General features: G+C 26.9%; 1 protein-coding gene across 1 annotated transcript in view; it reads left to right on the top strand.

Moving 5' to 3' along the window:
- Nucleotides 1–21,630, top strand: part of LOC129984118 (protein Skeletor, isoforms B/C-like) — a 67,128-nt gene that overhangs the window by 19,829 nt on the left and 25,669 nt on the right. Inside the window, exons 2-5 of the mRNA XM_056093900.1 lie at nt 10,823–10,978; nt 11,585–11,657; nt 13,124–13,232; nt 20,044–20,209. Coding sequence (XP_055949875.1) covers nt 10,823–10,978; nt 11,585–11,657; nt 13,124–13,232; nt 20,044–20,209 — 504 coding nt within the window. The remainder of the gene's footprint in view (nt 1–10,822; nt 10,979–11,584; nt 11,658–13,123; nt 13,233–20,043; nt 20,210–21,630) is intronic.

Raw genomic sequence — 21,630 nt, 5'->3', positions numbered from 1 at the left:
TATAAAGTTAGTCTAGAAGTAAAAAATAACTTTGGTACATTTGTGCAGCAATGGCAAGGGTCAATGACTTACAATACATTGATTTTTATTTTTCACCAATTACCAACTCAATCATTTATTTCTGCTTTTAAATGTGTGAGATGTAAGCAAAATTATTGTTATAATGGCATTCTTCATGGACTGGTATCCGAAACATCCATACTTTACTTTCTGATCTTTCATCATGGTATTACATTTATGTATCTGTGATAAAGATTAGATACTTTGCATATCTTCTAGAAACAAAATGTCTTTTTCTACTTCTTAAAATTTTAATTTTGATATGTCAAAATAAAATCCGATAAGAGCAATAGATTTTTAAAATTTATTTATTTTGTTAAATAAAAATGTACCTATTAATATTATAATATATAATATTTGTTATTTTATGTAATATTCGTTGTTTTGTTTTAAAGTCTCAATTATTGGACAGTAACTTCTATATAAGTCATATTAAATATAAGTCATATTAAATAATTTTTTAAATTCCGGATTTTAAATCCTCAACTTAATTAAAATTTTAGCTTTTGGTAAAAGCTCCAAATATGGTTCAGAAACCATATATTCGTCAATAATATTTTTTTGTTCTTTTCGGAAAATAAATATAGCTGCATATTTGTACGTAAAATAACTTAAATTCGCGGCATAAAACAGAAAATGTTTAAAGAGACTATTTAAACATTAACAGTTTATGTTTCTTCATTGATATTCACAGAAAAAAATAAGCTTTATTACAAGAATTCAGTATTTTTTTCGAACAGCTTGAAAATAGAGACATCGTTAGATACATAAAATCGCTTTTCTATATCTAATGAATCAAGACACTTCTTTTTATATGACAAGGTTTCCATCTTTTATTTTCTAGAAATTTTAATTTAAAAGTGATAAATAATAATTATTATTGATTTATTTAATAGATTTTTTTTCGTTAGAAAATAGATCGTCTTTACCATTTCCAAAGAAAATACCATTCATTTTGCGATCTATTTTCAAGAATTTGGAGAAGGATCTGATGATCAATCTTTCCCGGTATAAATTCGTGAATTAATTTGTCTAAATGATTTATTTAAGATGATAATTCCTAAATCAATTCTGGATCTTCTTTATAGGCTGTTTTCATCTGCATGTTGAAAAATATTTTTTTTTAATTTTGTTTTAGATGGATGGATGACAGAAATGCAAAGATATTAACCAATCTGTTCGCTATTCTTTTTTAAATTTTTTTTCTGTTTCATTAAATACTAATTTATTTTTTTCTTTCCAAGCACAAGTTTTACGTGCGGGATTGACCCAAAATAAGCAAGACACAACAGGTCCCTGAGTAGAAATCCCATTGTAGCCATAGAAGACTTAGATTTAAAATGATTCATCTGTTAATAAATGTTTCAAATAGACACAAAAAACATTCAACCAGTTCTACTACCAAAATATTTACAGAATGATTACATAAATCAAAATAAAGCACAATTATAAAAACATATATTTGGAAATTTTTAATTGAATAGATATCGTTTTCTGTCTTGGAACAATAATTTTCAAAAGACACCCAGCTAGAAAATACATTTTAATCAATTAACAGTATCATTATAGAGATGGCATTTTTCTTTTATTGAATCATTTGGAAAGACTTCATTTGATTAAAAAAATATATATTTGAGATATTCTGAATGAATTAACAGAAATTTCCGTGCGTTTTTACAGGCATAATTTTAAGAATGTGTAATATTTTTAAAAAGCTAAATAAATCTAATTAATTACATGATGAAGCAAAAAATAGTCATGTCTTATAAAATTAAATCTTTGCAATTAAACCCCCGTAAAATGCAGTCAAAATACCACACAAGACGCGACACAAAAACAAGTTTCCAGACAATTTTTTACTATCGCAATTAAGAAACGAAGATTAGCAAAGGGAATTATAGGCATGCGCCTGGCAAGTGTAGCTTGTAAACAACTCAACAGATGATACACGGAACACAACACTGTTATCACGCAACCCTTCGTTCTGAATCACTGATTCTTTTCTGTTCCGGTCTGTCGACTAACGGACATCATCATCAAATGATATCGTGCGGAAAAAAGATTGTTCAAAATCTATATTTATCATGCAACTATATAAATGGGTGGAAGGTTTCTAATTCCGGCTAGTTTTAATTATTTTAAGTAAGATGTTAGATGATGTTCTAGTTCTTAAGCAAAATTAATTTAAAAAACTGTTCACATTAAAGGAGCATAAAATTCTAATTATTTTTAATTATAATATACCACACACTTTCGGAGAGTTTTTTTTTTTTTGACTGAGATATATAAGATCATATTTTCATTCTGAGATTTGTTGAATTTTGAAGCATAGAAAAAGTAATAAAATCATTTATTTAATTGCGCATAAAATATACAAAACAGAATGCAATTCATTGGGAGTAAAATGCATTTAAAAAAGAGCAAACCATATTTTTTTTCCTTCCATATTTGAAAAAAGGTATTTGACATATCGAAAGATTTTATACATATCAAAAGGAAGGTTACTGAAAGTTTCTGTGAAAAATATCCCAATATTGGTAACTAAAACAATAATGAAACTATATCAATGAATATAAAGCTCTTGAAATGATTGAAACGATACCAAATGTAGGTGGCAAGTTCAGAAAATACCAAGTACGGGCGAAATTTAACTTTTCATATAACACGTCTTCTTTTACTTATTATTTATTTTAGCCTAAACACGTTTTAGGCAGATCCTATAAGAAAACTATCTATTGCGATGGTTCTCATGATAAGACTTCAGAAAAACTTCCTTTCATTCAAAAGTTTATATATATATATATATATATATATATATATATATATATATATATATATATATATATATATATATATATATATATATATATATATATATATATATGTATGTATGTATGTGTGTTTATGTGTGTAATGCTTTGCCAGTGTTATCTTGCGAATAGAATAACTAGAGTAATTTTGTTTGGATTTTAATAGACTTGGAATATGTTAATAGAAATGTAAAATTCTTGAAATATAAAAAAAATAGGCCAGTCTAACTCAAAGGGGGTGGAAATTTTCATTTCGTTATATGGTTCTTATTATTGAAGATAAAATAAAAAAAAACAGTTAGCCAAATTAGCACCTTATTAAGACGAACAACTTTTATATGTAAAATCTTTTTATAACTGCAGTATCTTAGAAGTTAGGGGCTGAAAAACGATTTTCAAGCCTTAATTTTGACTGTTTTTAACATCAACAATTTATATTGCCAGATAGTAACTTAGATGTAAAGGAATCAACCTTTTGCCTTCCAGCTTGCCGAGATGATTTTTTTTCTGTTAGATTTACAGAAAAAGCGTTCATCTAATACCATTCCTCTTATTTTACTTATGAGCTCATACCATGGGCAGATACAACACATACATCATCCATATGAACCATTTAATCTTGACAAAGGATAAATTTTTCTTTCAAATTAGGATGTGCACAACACATATGAAGTTCGTTTTCTTATTACTAAAATTAACATTCGCATATTTCAGAAGTGCGTGCCATTGAGTGTAGTCCCTTTCTCATTAGTTTAGATATAAATCGTATATTTCTGAGATCCTCGGACCGCACTTTATTATATAGCTACTGGTATAGGTTAAATCTTCATAGTGGTCAAATGAAGCGAATTTATTCTATGTAGTTCAAAATAAAAATTTTAAAAAAATAAAGGACCATTATCTTGAAAAAATATTTATACATTATGCCTTAGTTTTTGTTATAAAGAACTAAGGATAAATTTGCTTAATATAACAAAAAGAAGTAATTTTGGATTCCTATTGTAAAATTTAGGGAATTAGAATGAGAAAAATAAAAAAAAAATGCAACATTAATTTCATACTTACATAAAAAATAAATTAGTAATTTTTTTTAAGTTTAAGTTAAGTTAAGTAATTTATTTTTCTTATATATAATTTTAAATATATTCGTGTTTGAAGTTTCGCATTTCTTATGAGAGAAGTATTAATTTGACAATTTTTAAAATGAAAATTAATTTTCAAATCAAATTCTTTTATTAAAAAGCAACATTTTTACAGTTAAATTTTTCATTTCCATAATTCTATTCAATAAATGAAAAATATTATTTCTTATGATTTGTAGAATACATTTTTTTTACAAAATTATTTACTTTGTATTTCATTTTGTGCTCAGTTTATTCCTTGGCATTTTTTTTTACAAACTAGTTTAAAATTTTCATTTCTTAGCAAAAAGGGCGAATTAAAATTTTAAAATAAATCACTTTTATATATTGTGTGCAAAAGCTCAAGATAATCTAAAAGTAGTCTAGCTATACGATCTAAAAATTCACGCTAAACCCTTGACATACTTTCCGAAATATAAAAGGCAGGGTCAAAACAATAAGCGTGCCAAAGATTTTTTACCTTAATAGCGATGTTCGTTCGTGGTCAACTATCGTGCTGTTACACGATCGTTAAGCTGCATAGAAATCATATGCACATCTTAGTAGATTGGATCGGCGTGTGTTGTCAAGATGGAATTCTTAGTAGATATCTTTTGAACAATCATGGAAAATATTTCAGAAGCTTCCATTGAAGCCATTCTTTTGAATCCATTTTGTTCAATAAAAAAGCTTAATTTTATGAAATAGTTTTTAGCATTGTTCTGCCCCAAACAGTTCGAAATTGTTGATGATGTAGAATTCAGTGATTCTATCAAACAAATAGAATAATTATAACGAACTCGAATTGGCATATGAAAAAATTTATCAAAGGAAACTTCTTTTCAAAAAATGTGATAATTTGTAAATGAAAAACAATTTTTGATATGGACAAAATAACTTATTTAAGGATGATGAGGGGGTTAAAACTACAATATTGGATTGCTGTTTTCTACATTATTGCTTTTATGATTTACCATTTGCTCAAAAATTCAGAAGCATGCATCGATTCCAAAAAGAATTTGCTAGGCTCTTCCTTCTTCCACAAGCGTCTGCCACACTAATATAATAGAAGTATTTTTTAATTATTTTATTTTAATTAACTTTATTAAGAGAATTGATTCGAAACTGTTCTAAATTATGCTCTTGGTCTTTTAATTGCTTCCGATTTGTAATATTTTAGTCTCTTCGTAATTTCAACACAAAGTAAATTGTATTCCAATTTTGCTGTTGTTTTTCCTTCTACAGAATATAATTTTTATTCCAGTTTTGCTTCTGTAACTGAATGTAATTTTATACAGCTTCTGTTGAATGTTATTTTTATCCCAGTTTTGTATTTAAACAAATTTCAATTTTTTTTTTAATTTCAATTTTTAAAGAAGACTAAAAATTCCAGTATATATGTAGTATATATATTCTAATATATACAGTTTCAGTATAGAAATTATTAGAACGTATTATAGAAATTAATATTTATAAAACGCATACAAAGCTGAGAAGAATAGCAAATATCTAAACAATTAACTTTTCAAGCGACTGATATTTCAATTAGCACAATATTATTATCAATATTTCTATTATACTTCACAATATTGTCCGGTATTCAGGATATTGAACAACTTTATGGAAATGCAGTTCAGTTGCTTATGCATATAGGCATCAGCCCTAAATGTAGCCGCTAAAATTTAGTCAAATTTTAGAATATTAATTTGTAAAACGCAATATCGAAAATTATTTCAATTTAATTATCGAAATGTGTATTGACATTTTCTTTTCTTTTTACCATTATTTAATTCTGCATTTTCCTATCTTATCTTCCATTTTTATAAATCCTTGGAGCGGGAAACATTTTCAAATATGAATAAGGTCGAGGAATATTTTAGCAGATAAAATGGGACCGCAAGTGGACAAATTATATGAACCTTCTGCTCTAGACAAACTGAAATGATAATAACACCGAAAAATGTGTAACCTGTTTTGAGGTGAATTTTCCGTACAAGAGTCTAATGTCCGGTCGATTACAGCGCCCTCCCAAGTTCAAGGTTGGATTCCGAGAATCTTCGAAAAGTGACGTACACCGTCCTCATTTAGGTCCAGAGTGGGTCGCCGACTGAACTTGGCCCACTTCGGCCACAGGATGGGCTACATATCTAATCCGAGATTTCTAAGAAAAGCTACCGGCGAAGAATGAAATGGAATGCCCATAACATAATTAATGGCATTCACTTCTCCACCTGTTGAGCCAGCCCAAAGGATTGCAATGCGACCTCCATGCGTTAAGGGAGTTGAAAACGATGTCATTTATTCATTTGCATGATGTCCTCAGGGCTAGTAGAAAATTCGATAAGATTTTTTTTGATACAATTTTTCTTGGCATTTCCTAACACATTAATCGTGGCTATTCCTATGCAATTATAAGCACTAATGGTATATATTAGCTGTATTATACGAAAAGATTTATAGAGAAAAACTATGAATACATTTTGTGCTTGATTCTCGAAAGTAATACTTATGATGGAATACCGCATTAATAAGTATATTTTTCCTTAAACACAGTATAGATTCAAAAGATTAATAGAAGAGTTTTTCGGATTGGAATTAAAGTTGCTCTGTTAAAAAAATAGAATTTGGTTCAATACAGAACCTGATTCTTTATTCCTTAAATGTCATGTAGTAGGGATAAGTGAAATGGCTTCATATGGATAATGAATACTTTGACATGATAAGTGGATACAACAATATAATCAGTTTATAATAGTATATTGATTAATCATTACATTTTCTGCACCAATAAAGGTTTAGTATTTTCGCTACGGACTGGTAAAAATATATGATTAAGACTTCACCTCAAAACCATCTCACTAATCGGTAAATATCGTATAGAAAGCATGATTTGAAAATATATATGATGAACGAATACGACTTTCTCAAAATACAAACTTGAAATTAATTTCTCAAAATGATAGTTAAAAAAACTGGATAAACTAGGGTGATGGAAATTTTACTATAATAGATAGAGTTTTATTTACTTATTTATTGTATATGTACCTGTACTGATATTATACCTTTAAATGATTATTTTATTTCTGTAAAGTAATTAATTTATCTTTTCTATAATTACCTTGTAAATATTTTTATCATTACATTCATTTATCAAATCATATGTTAAAAGGATGTTTATTGCTAATAAGGTATAAGAGGATGACTAGCACAATGGACACATGAGAGAGAATATTGATTTTATCTTTTAATGACTTCGAAACAAGGAATAGTTTTCTTTCATCAGTATTATTTTAATCGAACATTTCGTGGACAAATTTTTCCTTCGTGTGAAAGTTAATCAAACCTACGTTTTTTTTTTCTTATTTGAAATAGATACATAAAAAATTTACTGAATGCCTTTGAATTTCATTACTCATCCATTATCATTATGTTTGTGTTTCATTAGAAACCTATTTTTAAATAAATAGACAACAATTAAAACAATATTGTATAAAAAGTATTAATTTAAAAATATGGAAATAACGGAATTATAATATAGTTTGAATTTTCATTCAGTTATAAGTTTACAATCGATTACTTATAATTCAGTCTTTTTATTAGTCTAAATGTAATAATTTATTTTACTTTTTGACAACTACATTTTTATTTGTTAATTACTCATCCCTACTTTTTGGTAGTTTTAAGGATATATATTATTTCTACTTTAACTAACCAGTGACAATTTGGAATTACGGAAAATTAAATTGATCAAGCTGCTGGAACCATGTAAGGATATTTTAGTGCACCTAATTAAATAATCCTTTATTTTATCTTTATTTCTTTAATATAATGAATATATTTTAAGCATTAATAAATGCATTTTATTCATATAATATAATTATTATATTGCAGTTTTAAATTCTTTTTGATTATATGCTATGCAATGAAATTTTATTATTTTTATTTTTTTTATTCACAATCAGTTGAGTAAAATAAAAACATACGCCGCGTACAAATAATATATATCAAACAAACATTTATCAAGGTTTTGTACTGTTTTAAGAAACTTTTGATTAAATAAAATCAATGTTTTCTAAAAAAAATAAACATTTATTCCCTATTTTAACAAAAAGTGCTGATATTCTTTTACATTACAAGATTGAAAACACTCGAATTTGATTTTTTAACCTGTCTTTAGTGCATAATATTTATAATAACTGTGATATTTCATTTTAGAAATATCACAGTTCCATTCTTGCTCCTATGTTTCTAAAATATTATCGCCTTTTCTTGAATACGCTATTAATTTGTCGTTTCCTGATTACTGAATATTACCTATATATATTACAACTATACATACATTACTTATAGAATACTGCCTATTATACATTTCAACTTCAACAGCAGAATACAACTACATTTTGAACTGCTTGCAAACACTCTGAATATTTTAAATTTGGAAGCATGTCATATTGTAAAATTAGAAAGTTTTTATTTTATTTATTTACACTTTCATTTCTGCCTTCAATTTTTAGAGCTCAATGCATGAAAATATGCAGTTATTTTACCGTATACACTGAAAACAATCAATTAGAAAGTCTTGTGATTAAACATTTAGATTCCCTATTACTGTAATGATTGAATAAAATAAATTTGAAAGCTTTCACATTATTTAAAATAATTCAAACATTTGTAATCAACTTTCATTTATGAAAATTTAATTGAGTAAATTTAATTTTAAAATATGCATTTTATAGCGTACCTGAAGAAAATAATATCTAAGTCTTTTGAGACTTATCATTTATTAGCACAAACAGCAAGTCATTTATTATGTAATAATTATTTTCCAGGTTAAAAAAAATGGAAATCAAATAAATATTATTTCTAAAATTTGATTTCATTCATTTAATTGTTGTTTTATATATAGAAAGATTTCTTAAATGAAAAGTAGAATTTGATAAAAACAACATTTATTACTTCAATCTTTTAATTATTGTTTTTAAAATATATTGCCTGTTACGAAGCTTTAATGTCATGTTTAGTTAGCTGAAAATTCGTTTCAGCATCGTCAGATTAAATGTTTAGAGATTTACGATTTAATTTGATGAAAATTAAATTTGTGTAGGAGTTTTAATGACAACAGTTTATAGTATTTTCGAGGAGAGTATTTATGTGTTAGAAAGAATTTGATTGTTTAGGTTCAAAATATCTCCTTGATTAAAGTGCTTAGTTATTTAACTGTCCTGCATTTAAGAATTTATTTTTGATTTCTCATTTCAGCGCATAAACTAATTTACTTAAATCGGTTTGACATTCTGGGTACTGAGCCAGTAAATAAAGGAATAAATTAGAGAGTAGTGACACAAATTTCTTAAATTTTTTAATCATAAGAAAATTTGCGAAAATCAGTTTTGTATGCTATATTAATTGCCTGGAATCTTAATTTCCTCTGCTGTATAAAGCATTTGATTTTGACTGTTGCTCTCGGTTTTGTTTTTCTTTCGTTTATGGAATGCAGACGAAAGTTTCTAGATTACCGAATTTCCAGATAGAAAAAAAAATTAGTTTTTTTTCTTAAAAAATTTTTATCGTATTTAAATGTCAAAATAGATTTTGGAAAATATTTTTTATTCTACAATTTTAAAAAAAAACTATTGTATGGTAAATATAGTGGAGCAAACTAATTAGAAGATTCAAAATTTTCAACTTCTGTTCTTTGCATTTCTTGCAAACATATAGAAAAAAACTTTGCTCATTAATTTGAAATTGTCTTTTTTGATTCGAAATTTGATCTATAAATAATAGCGATTTATTTATAAATTATTTCTGTTTCTTGAAAATGTCACAACATTATGTTTCATTAAGCATGGTTTATTTTACTTGGCAAAGTAATAAAAAATGCAAAATAATATTTATTATATATTTAAAAAAAAAAAAAAAAAACAACGTTCAACAAGGTACATTTATATTGCTTACCTTACTTTTCAGTTTTAAAATATGGTTGTATTCGAGGTGTTACATATCTTTTGTTATTTAAAATATACAGATTTAAAACTATGAAAGTTTTAAATCAAATTCCTGATTATTTATGCTTTAATATTACTTATTTTTTTTATTTATTAACTTTGTATGTATTGCTTATTAAAACGTAACTCAATAAAAATCAATTCTCACTGCTACGAAGCGTTGAAGGTTTATATTTCTGTACTCATATTTACATACAATTTTTCTTAATTCGATTTCATATTGTCGCCCTGATAGCTTCTATTAAGATAAATACTATAATTATGAAAATCTCTCAATTTTTTTAAGGGAGAAAAATAATAGTTAAAAAAATTAGTTCGATTTATTGATAACTGTTGTATGAAATAAATCTGATCATAGGCATTTCGAAGTTTATAGAATAGACTTAAAGATTTCATGACGCCATAAACTACATGGAATTGATCAGAAAACCGTTCCAAATCTCTACTAGAATAAAGGTCACCATTAAGCCAAGCAGTTGGTTGTGATGTTACTTATTTTTTTCAACCACGAAAAAACATGAATTCAGATCAGTTTCTAATCAAATATCCTTTAAATATCAAGAAATGTATTGTTGTCCATCAGGGTTATGAGTCAAAAAATAAATATCCTTCTTCAGCTGTTGTCTCGTGAACTTGACTTGATATGCATGACCAAGGATTAGTTCCATCACACTGACCATCTTTCCGGTGCACTTTTCTTTATAAATGAATTAAGATTTAAAAAAAAATAAAAAATAAAACATTTAACGTCTACATGGATCAACTTTCATTTTTTCATTGAATATGACGTTTTTTATTTTCAATAAGATTCGTTTTTACTTTCCAGTTGTGGCAGTCTTCGGTGGAAGTTTAAGTGCTCCATATTATGGCAGTGAAATCGGGGTCTTCAAGACTTTTGCCCATGATGTAGTCGGAAGAGTGTATGCAGTCGACGATAGAACTATATACATCAAAGGATTTTCCTATGATGGGCAAGGACCTGGTGAGTACTATCTTTGTACAAAAGATTGAAGTGAATGCATGTACTAAAACATTTCGCTTAGTAAACTTTTTACTTATGTTTTATTAATTCTTCTATTTTTGTATTATTATTCCGTTTATATATTAATAATTTTTATTTCTATATTATTAGGCATTTACGGTATTTGTTTCGTGTGATTCATTTTACAATTATTAATTAAAATAAAATTCGTTCACATTAGATTTTTATTATAAATATTTTATATTTCACTATTTATACTTATATTTCTTTTTAAAAAAGAACAGCTTTAAAACATTAATTTTGCTGTAAAGTTTTTGAGCGTTGAAGTTTTCTAATTATGACTATATAAGTTTTCATGTTTTTTTTTTTTTATCCTAATGCAAATTTCAAAATAAAATCTAATTTTTCCTTGCACTCTTCTCATGATCAGAAGAATGAATATTGCAAGTTAAATTTTAGTCGTTTTTTTTTAATAATTTTTTTACGATTTTATTTGGTGCAATTTCTTTTAGTATTTTTATTTGCGTTTTAAAAAACCATCATATTTTGAAAATTAATTTTTTTCTGAAACTATTCTGTAATATAATATTTTTTTATATATTTCAGATGCTTATTTTTGGGCTGGATCCTCTCCAAAGCCAGATACAACTGGCTTTATTATACCAGACGAAAAAGGAAAGTAAGTTACATTAATAATAACATTCATAGTAATTGTTCATTCATTTCGAATATGGCATAGGTGCTTTTACCAGAAACTGATAAAGCTATCCACAGTATAATTTAAAGAAAGTAGAATTCCTCCAATTACTTTTTTATGAAGTTCGTGTAGCTGATATCAGAAAGCGTATTGAAAATTTGTAGAATGAATTAGGAGTAAATAATCTTCCCTCACATTAAAATATTAAAAGCAAATGGTTTATTTTATTATTAAATAGTAGATTGCATTTACGTACTTATAAATGTAATAATTATTAAATAAATCCAAGCATAATTATATTTATAGTGGGTGTATCAAACATTCGTTAAAGATTTAACAATTACAAATGATTATGGGATTATAAATTCAAAGAATGAATTGAGTAAATAGGCTCTTCATCAAAGAATTGAGCAAATATATAAGAAGCATCAGATAAAATATGTTTAATAAAAATTCTCAATGGCAAAGCGTAATTGTATTGATAATAGTATTTCAAATTTTACACTGTGTGAGGATACATTGACGTGCATTTTCTAGTGATAATGACAGACCTTTCATGATAAATTTAAAAATAAATTTTCAACGGATGTATCATGGAAAACTATACAAGCCTCTCTTGTTGTTAAAGTAACAATGGTGTTTATTCTACTATTAAATGCGATTCAATTAAACCTATGTTGTATTCTTTATCATATTTGTCATTTATTTAGCGCATTGATAAAGGATGCCCTGTAGACATTAGATTTTGCTTTAGAATCACCATGTTCTGTAGTAGAAATGGTATACTTCTGAATGCTTCGATATGCTTTTAAAAGTTATAAATGAATATTAGTGATGCATTGTATATGTAAAATAGTTATATAGAATGTGTGGAAGATTTAAAGTAATGAATGATTGATAAAAACTGTATTCAAAAATCTCTTCAAGACATTTTTAGTTGATGATTGGGCTTTACACGGGTCTATAAATCTTTGTAAGAATTACACGGTGTTTACTTTACAATGTCATTTATAAAACAACTGTAAAAGACTATTAATTTAAAAGAAAATAATTCATCCATGGATTGAGTTGTATTTATGAAATTTATTGAGGGATAAAATAAAAACCATACAGATAAAACTATAGTATTCAATAAATAAATATAGTAACGGCTTTGTTCTTTTAGAAATCAATTTAAATCGAATCAATTTATTTCGAAAATAAATCAGCTGTTTCCCCTTAAATTGATATTAAGGGGAAAAAACACGCATGCTTGTTAAATTATATTTGAGATTTTTATAAAAATTCGGCTTTATTTCATTAATGTATCCCGTATCAATAATATGCATTTTTTTGTAAAATTTAATTTACAAAAACTATTATGCAATAGCAGAAAATCTGCAGATAATGATCTAGAATTTTTACTAATTTTTTATTCTCTAAGAATTAAATTTGGGAAATTATTTCAGGAAAGTGCCTTTGGGTGAATACAGGAACAAAGATATCCTTCTGAGATTTCCAGCAGGGAAAACTCTGCGAAACATCAAGTGGATAGCTGTCTGGTGTAGAAAATTCAGCGTAAGTAAAAATATTTTTCTTCAAGATACTCCCTAATATCCGCTTATTTTCCTTTTTTTAATTTTTCTTTTTTTATTGATAAAATTTTAATAATTTTGTTCTTAAATAAGTGAATCATCTTCGATTAGAAATTCACAATTCACCATTTTACGTATTTTGTATCAATATCCATGAATACTAGCAATTTATGTTGTTAAAAATAACAATTTTTCAACAAAAATGGCTCTTAAAAGTTTTTAATTGTCCTGAGAAATCAAAATTCTTTGATTATAGCGATTAATTATTCTTCTAATGATGTAGAGCCTCTTTAATCCTTTTCTGAAATAAAAGTCAAACTGATCCAAAAGCAAAATACTTTTTGATGATTTTTTGTTATTCATATGATAAATTCTGATACTTCTTCTGTTTGATACTTGGTTCTAACACTGCATGATAGGGCTTATAGTGTCACGTCATTTTTAGTTTAAAAATAAATAGTCCAGTTTACAAGTTTAAATAAATAAATTAGGTAAATGAATCAATCCTCTGAAAATCATAATTTGCAGAATGTTATAAAAATAATATAGTATTTCAGTAATGGAATCTTAGTAGCTTCATGCATATAATAATTTCACTATTGAATTAGATACTGATCAGAGATTCATTGAACTCCAATACATAAAGATACTTTCTGAATTTTTAGAAGATTTGTTAGCACTAATGAACAGCACTAATGCACTAATTCATTCAGCCCTTAATGTTAGCACTAATGCATTCAGCACTAATCAACTATATTGCTATCAGTACATACAATATCAATACATTCATTGAAATAAATTCTTAAATAAGCAAAATAATTTTTTTAACCCTTTCTAAATTATACTATCTTTAAAATGACTTTTCGAGTGGTAATTATACAGGTAATTTCCGCAAACATGAATAATAAAAGCTGAATATGCAATATGGTTTGATAAGATAAGATTTTAATATAAGATAAATGTCACTACAATGCAATAAATTATCATATTGAGGATTTATTTTATTGCTTTGTTTTTCTTGAAATATCCAGCAATAAATGCACCTAATTTTCAACATAAGCCACTTTCCTTTCATTGTTTGGCATATATGCATTATAAGGTTTGTTTTGAAATTTCTAGTTTTTGATAGATATCTGACTATCTTTATCCTGAGCCCCTGTTTCTCATCATATTTCTCAGTAAACAATCATTGCAAAGAAAGGCATAGTGATCTTTATCACTATCTCTTCCAGAAAAACAGATAAATGCTGGAAAGGGGCCATTTAACATCGCAATAGATATCACAGATAGACCTAACACATCATCAAACACAATGGAATGAATAGTTGTGAATGGATGCATAGGAAATTAAAGCTCATTTCCATTGCATCCTACGCTCGAGTGGTAACAATTTTCATTCACTTCTGAAGCTCAACATCTAGTAATTTTTCTACCGAATTTGAATGGCCGTTTCCGTGAAAACTCTTTGATAACTTTTCCGCCATGAGCAAGAAGAATGAAAGAAAAGACTATAAACTCCCAGTCCTCTGTACTCCAAGATTACATAATTTAACTTTCCATTTAATCAATTTTTACGATCTTCATTTAAGAGAATATTGGATCGAAACGAAATGAATGAGAGAATACCTCGTGCCATCATTAGAGTACCAGCAAATGGGCAAACGAGGTCACTTCCTTTCCTGAATCGCAGAACAGATTTTTTTTCTTCTTGTCAATGGTAGAGTGCGATGAACAGCCTCTAAGGTGGGTCTGATCCTCGATGTAAAAGTGGAACTGCCTTGATGATTTTGCTAAGTGATACGTACCTGAAAAGACGTTTGAGGAAGCTCAGCGTTCCATGTCTTTTCCTGTTGGACTTTACGATTGTACTTAACTTTTACGATTATGTGAAACGGCAGTTTTATGGGCCGTAACAGACAGCAGTTCTTTTTTTCTCTGCATCTTCGCGCTATGCTGGAACTTTAAAGTTCCATTTTAAGAACATGCTTCTTCATTTCTTAAAATGATGAATGACTGTAAAGGAATGTAATGCTTTGAAATGTCAAAGTTTGACAGTAAGCATATCAAAGAAAAGTTGAGAGGAATTCGTCATTAAGGTTTATAAGATCACTGTTCACTCTCCTTGAATGATTGATTGTAAAGAATATTTTGATTAGAAATTAAAATGCTTGAAATTGTAAATCTTCAATAATAAACTCGGCAATTGAAGATTTTACCATTATAAATAAGCATTCCATTCATAATTTATGTTTATCTGAAAGAAATAATGAGACACAAGTTTTGTAGGGCATACACAACTGAGATTTTTCATTGCTTTTTTTCTATGTTTAATATATTCTAAAATATATACTGCTTACATTACAATGCTAATAATTAAAGTCAAGAAAGTTGCAATGAATAAATTTTACATTCTTTTTTAGATGAACTTGAGTTAAATTACAGCACAATTCCAGAATTGGTCCAGAATTTGAATGGTATTTCTTGCTTAAATGGGAATACATTTGTAAAAAATATTAGACATTAAAACATATATAATTTTAAAAAATTCAAATTAAATATTTAATTTAAATATAAGCAAAATGAATGCTTCTTTCAAATATTTTTTAATAAATATAAATTAAACATAAGTTCAGGACAGTTTGAATTTGAAAGAATCCAAGTTTTCGATTCTTTGTCTCTCTCTTAAAGTTAAATTTATTAATTTTAACTTCCTATTTTTAAGACTGAAAAAGTATCTGCTGCTTGAACATAATGTCACTGATTTTTTTTCCATTTTACACTTCTTAGTAAATAGTTCGAAATAGAAAATATATTTTAATTTAAAAAAAAAATCTACTAACTTACACAATGCATGGAATGTGTAGAATCATTGATGGGACAATGTGAACGATTATACCTGTTAAAATATAAAAGATGTAAGTTATAAAGAAATTTTTTACTTATGCGCTGTTAAATATACTTTCAAGAGTCGTATAGTTCTAATATATGATAAACAATTTTATCACTTCTGTTTTTTTCATGATTTTTGAGGAGAGGAATTTAATCATATTCCTCTCACTATCTATCTCTTCTATTAGCTAGAGTGTTGGATTATGCTTCACAGTGTATCGAATTCAAATTTTAAAATAATCGAATTTCCTTATATTTATACTACTTCTTTAATTTTTTTTTCTGCCTGATGTAATTATATAAATTCAAGTATTTAGGGTGCAAGCGTTTCGAATACCTGACTAACACTTAAATTATTAAATTTGTATCCGTTTTATGGTCCTCTAAGTACACATCTCATAATTCCGACCTTTTAAATTTATCTTTTAAGTCTTTAAACACAATGGAGATCTGAACTGATGATATCTGATCAATGAATTGATGCAGGATCGTCAATACTTCGACGTGAATCTCATAAAAGGCTGAATATATTGAAAGAACAAGTTGCTAAATTTACTGCATTAAATTCATTGTCAAATTTATTTATTCTGCCTGTATTTTTGGCAGTTAATGCTTTTAATACCCAGCAGGTTCGCCGTAATTATTTATTGTGTTTAATTTATATTAAATTATGATAGTAAAGATTCTTTTAGAGAAGAAGAGGTTTACCGTATTAAGTCAAGTTCGATGGCATAATAAGAGCTATTAACAATTTAAATGACTGTGCAATATATTTCAAATTGCACGTGCGGTATTGGCTTTTTTGATTTTTTACTTTTTGATTCCGTTTCTAAACTACATGGATAATTAGCAAAATCTTTTTCCCTCAGTTTTCAATAATGGAATAAAATTGCACTATGAATAATTTGATCAAAAAAATACAAGAAGTTTAAATTCAATACAAGGATGAACATTAAAAGAGGTTTCAATTTCAAAACATTAATGAAAAAATTGTTATGGAAAATCACGAAAGCATAATTTTCTAAAGTTGCCAAATTTAAAGAAAATTGCCTTGCAATTAAATTTGTATCGCTAAAAAGATAATTTTTTACATTTTAAAATAGTGTAAAAATCAAATTCGTTTCATAATGTTTTGGAATGTTTTGATGGGAAAACTTTAATTTCTGTTATTTTTTAATTAATTAAAATTTCAAAGAATCCTTTCTGTAATGCCCATTCTCGCCTTCTAAAATATTGTGCCACATTTAGTAAACTTTGTCTAATAATCTTTTCATAAATTGGTAACTATTATTACAATCTTTAAAAACGCATAATTTAATACAATCCAACAAACACTTAAGAAATACAGTAAACCTGACAAACAGTTTAAAGACTCGCATGTATTAAAATCGTTTTTGGAATGATATATTATATGAACTAAGTGAACTATTTTAATAAGTAGCCTATTTAAACCATCCCATTATGATCTAATTTCCACTTTAATACATAAGTCTAAAAACAAATTAATAAGGTTAATATTATTTTTCGACAAGAAATGCAATTTAATTCTTAAAACGTATGTAATGGCAATTCTTTTTAAAACATACGAAAATCAAAAATGATATAACAATTTCTGATTTTTTTTTTTGCCTTAAATTGCTTTTGTATTATTAATATTTTTATTATTCTCAAATTACCAAATCTTGTTAGTTTAAAAAAAAAATAAGACTGAACAAAATCAGTTTTTAGTTCCTCTAATACTGTTGGTTTTCAAAACCATGTATTAATGACTTTTTGTTAATGTTTGACATTAAACATTTATAATCATTTTATATCTAAGCCAAATAAATATTAGTATTCTGGCCTGTTTTGATTTCTCAGCAATATTCTTACTAAATAAAAATGAACTATTTTACAACTAATAAAATAGCATAGTTATCTGAATTAAAGAAGAACGATCTGGGACAAGCTGCAAAAGTCGAATCAGATCACGCTCATAGTTTACAATTATTTTAATATAAATACTAAACCTTAATGTTTAGTTTGTTATTCTTCCTCCTCACGCGTACTATCTCATGACCTTGAGTCAAAGAAAACCAAAGCTTTCTTTTAAACAATTTAAAATATGAGATAACGTCATATTTTTAGCTACCAAAGCCATTTTTCAACGGGTAGGTCAAACAGGCGAGATGTAGGTCGTTTACCCAAAGGAATTCCTAAGGTCTAGGTCATGGCGTGTGTAAAGCATTATTTTCAGAGACGCTAACGGAAACGAGGGCTTGACTGCTCGTATTATGTCAATTAAAGGGGCCGTAAAGAATCTCATGGCGATTGCACGTGTTTCAGTGTCCTTAGTGCTTATAGGGTTGACCTTAAAATAAGGACCAACGTTTATGAGGGCTTCACATTTTAATTGCGAAGTAATTAAACGTTTAATTAGTTTATCACGTTCTGATACATTTTTTATGCTGTGGCTATTAGATTTTACTATTGATTTAGAGAAGTAATTAGTTTCCTAGATATCATTTATCAAGTAGCATTTCAATTAATTGCTGACAATAATGTTAATAACTAATTGGCTTGCATAATATATTAAGAAAGTAGAGCGTCTAAGATAGATTGAAACTTTTATGATTAAAATAGAATGAATTATTTATTCGCAATAGGACCAATGTAATTGGAATTTTTTTATTATTTACAAATACTCAGATGTCTTGTATGTTAATCTAACAGAAATTAAGTAGTTTTTTTTATTGTTTTTTCTCCTTCGTCCTATTATTTATTATTTATTGGTATATATTTTGTAAAAATATTTTTACATTTATTCATATTATAGAATAATCAATATTATTTGAAGTTATTTGAATATTTTTCCATTGTCATTTTTCATAATATTATATTATTTTATTTAATGCCTGCTTCATAGGTTCACGGTATAGGCAGATACGGTTTTGATTGTTGAATGAATATAAAGAGAAAATGATGAAAAAATATTCAAAAGATTATGTTCAGTCACTTTTATCTTTACAATTGTTTCCATTTCTTCATCTTATAAATATCATTATCAACTTTTAAAGGTTTGCGTCAAATGTCCATCTTTGAACATGATGCCACAAAATTCGAACTAACCAACTAAAATTTTGTATTTTTTTTATCAAATTGCAGTTGTTTCATATATTAAAAAGTTCATAAAAAAGTAAATTGAATATTTACCCATTTATACATGAAAATAAGTCATAACAACTTCAAAAAAGGAAGAAACTAATTAAAATTTGGATAATAGTATCTTCATAAGAATAGCAGTACTACATTTTTGAAGGAAAAAAAATAGCCAGTTATTGACTAACTATCGAATGGTTCCTACACGCAGGCTGTATCTACGAGGATAAAAAAATAGATATGTGCGCATATTGTGATAATTCGTAAATGCAAATGAGCTAGATTATTAAAATTTTGTTTATTGCCAGAATACCAAAACTGTTACATCTCAGCTCTTTGACCAAATCGATCGAAGAAAATAAGTTCAAATATATATTTACATCTTCTACCTAGCACTACAAAGATAACAACAAAATGAACCAAAACGAGCCAACAAATATGACAAAGTGTTTATACATACGAGTATGTCGAGAGGAATACACTGTCATTGGTTTATTTTATAAAAAAGTTGTATGATTATAAATTTTTGCTTTTGTAAGTATTGAAGAACATAAAATAATAATAATAATAATAAGCCCATTTTTGAAACCGCATTTCAATGTTGAGATAGCATAGTAAAATTTTATTTTTTAAAACTATGAAGTTGTAAACAGGATGTAAAAATTATTTACTATGTATAAACTTCCTTATATTTTATGAAATGTTTTCATCCACAAATGCAAAACATGCTGAAATGTTTTTCATCTGATGTCTTCCTTCTTCCCTAGGCTAATTTTGGCGAAATCACCATCCCGACTGGATTAGTGATCCCACGACCTTCGGAAATAGGCCGGATACCCACTTTCGAACATGGTGTATCTTCCGGACCCGTTCTGGTTGTTGATACGCAGACCCTTCTAGTCCCGGATTTTACTTATGATGGGCTTGGCCCAGGTAAGTTTGAGTGAATTCTAATAATTAAACTAGGTAATCTTGCGTGGTGTAATAAACGAACCATAATATTTAAATCAGGTTTACTTGCGTGGGGTAATTTAACGAACCATAATAGTTAAACTAGGTGATCTTATGTGGGATAATATATTACTAACGTGGGCTTTGAAAATTATTTAACTATTTGATTTCTATTCGAATAGAATGGCTTGAAGCAAATAATGGACATTGCCATTTTGATAATATAGTGTATGTGGTTTATAATTTTCTAGCAATAATATAAACAACATGGTTGTACTAATCTAATATTTGAATAATAAAATTGAATGTAAAGAATTTGACCAAAAATATTTTTAATGTCAAATGATGAGGCGTTAGTAATTTTAGAAATATCTAAATATTTAAAATTTGAACAATGATTGTAGAATGTCTTTAATTAATTGCTTTATTTAGCATTAATACTTCTATATTTGTGATGATCCAATAAATTAGAAAACTGGAATTTTGGTTAATTTAACAATTTCGTTAGGTTGTTTACATCTTAATATCTATCTTATTATTATATTTTAAAAATTTCAAAAACTAATGACTGTTAATGATTAATATAATTTATTTTTTATTCGAAGTTGGGTTGTCAACTAGCAACGAATTTGAAAAGAATTAATAAAATAAGTTCTATAATATTTACAATAATGAATTCTGAAGATATCAAAGATTAAATATCAGAGTAGATTTAAAAAATAATGACTAATGAACTCACAATGATTAATGTAAAAAACTTTTAAAAAATAATCTCTTGTCGAAAGCAAGGGGATAAAAAAAGTGTAATATTGTAAAACTTTAAAATAAGTATTTCCAGAAAATTGAGCTATTATAATTATGATATGAAATATACATTTTAAATACACATAAGAAATTTATAATTAATACATATAAAATTCTATTTACCGGTTTTTTTTGTTAGTTCCTTGCACTTTTTGTAATATTTTTAATGGTATGTGATTGAAGAAAAGTTGTTCATGCAGTTAGTTATAAACATTAAAAAGTGACTTTAGAAAAGACACCTGTTTTCATTATTTTTCTGGATATTCTTTAATAAACTTGTCTGAGCTTGACTGCGCTCTAAAGCCTTTCGTATTATAAGAAATAACTCTTTTTGATGAAAAAAGTACAGCATAAATTATATGATGTGAGCAATACAAGAAAGCGAATTTTTCAAAATATTTATAAGAATGCGATTACGAAGTATTTGATTCAATTAACTAGAAAATGGCATGTTGGGCAGAAATATGAATGTAACACAGAGATGCTATCCGCTTATCAAAGAATATATAGAATAAAAAAAAATTGGAATTAGTAGAGTTAAAATTTTGGTTTTATTAAACCTTTTAAAAAATTTGCAGTTCAAAATTAATGGTGAGAGC

Source organism: Argiope bruennichi, chromosome 9 (assembly GCF_947563725.1).
Source record: "Argiope bruennichi chromosome 9, qqArgBrue1.1, whole genome shotgun sequence".
Classification (NCBI taxonomy): Eukaryota; Metazoa; Arthropoda; class Arachnida; order Araneae; family Araneidae; genus Argiope; species Argiope bruennichi.
This window is presented reverse-complemented; position numbering and strand designations above follow the sequence as displayed.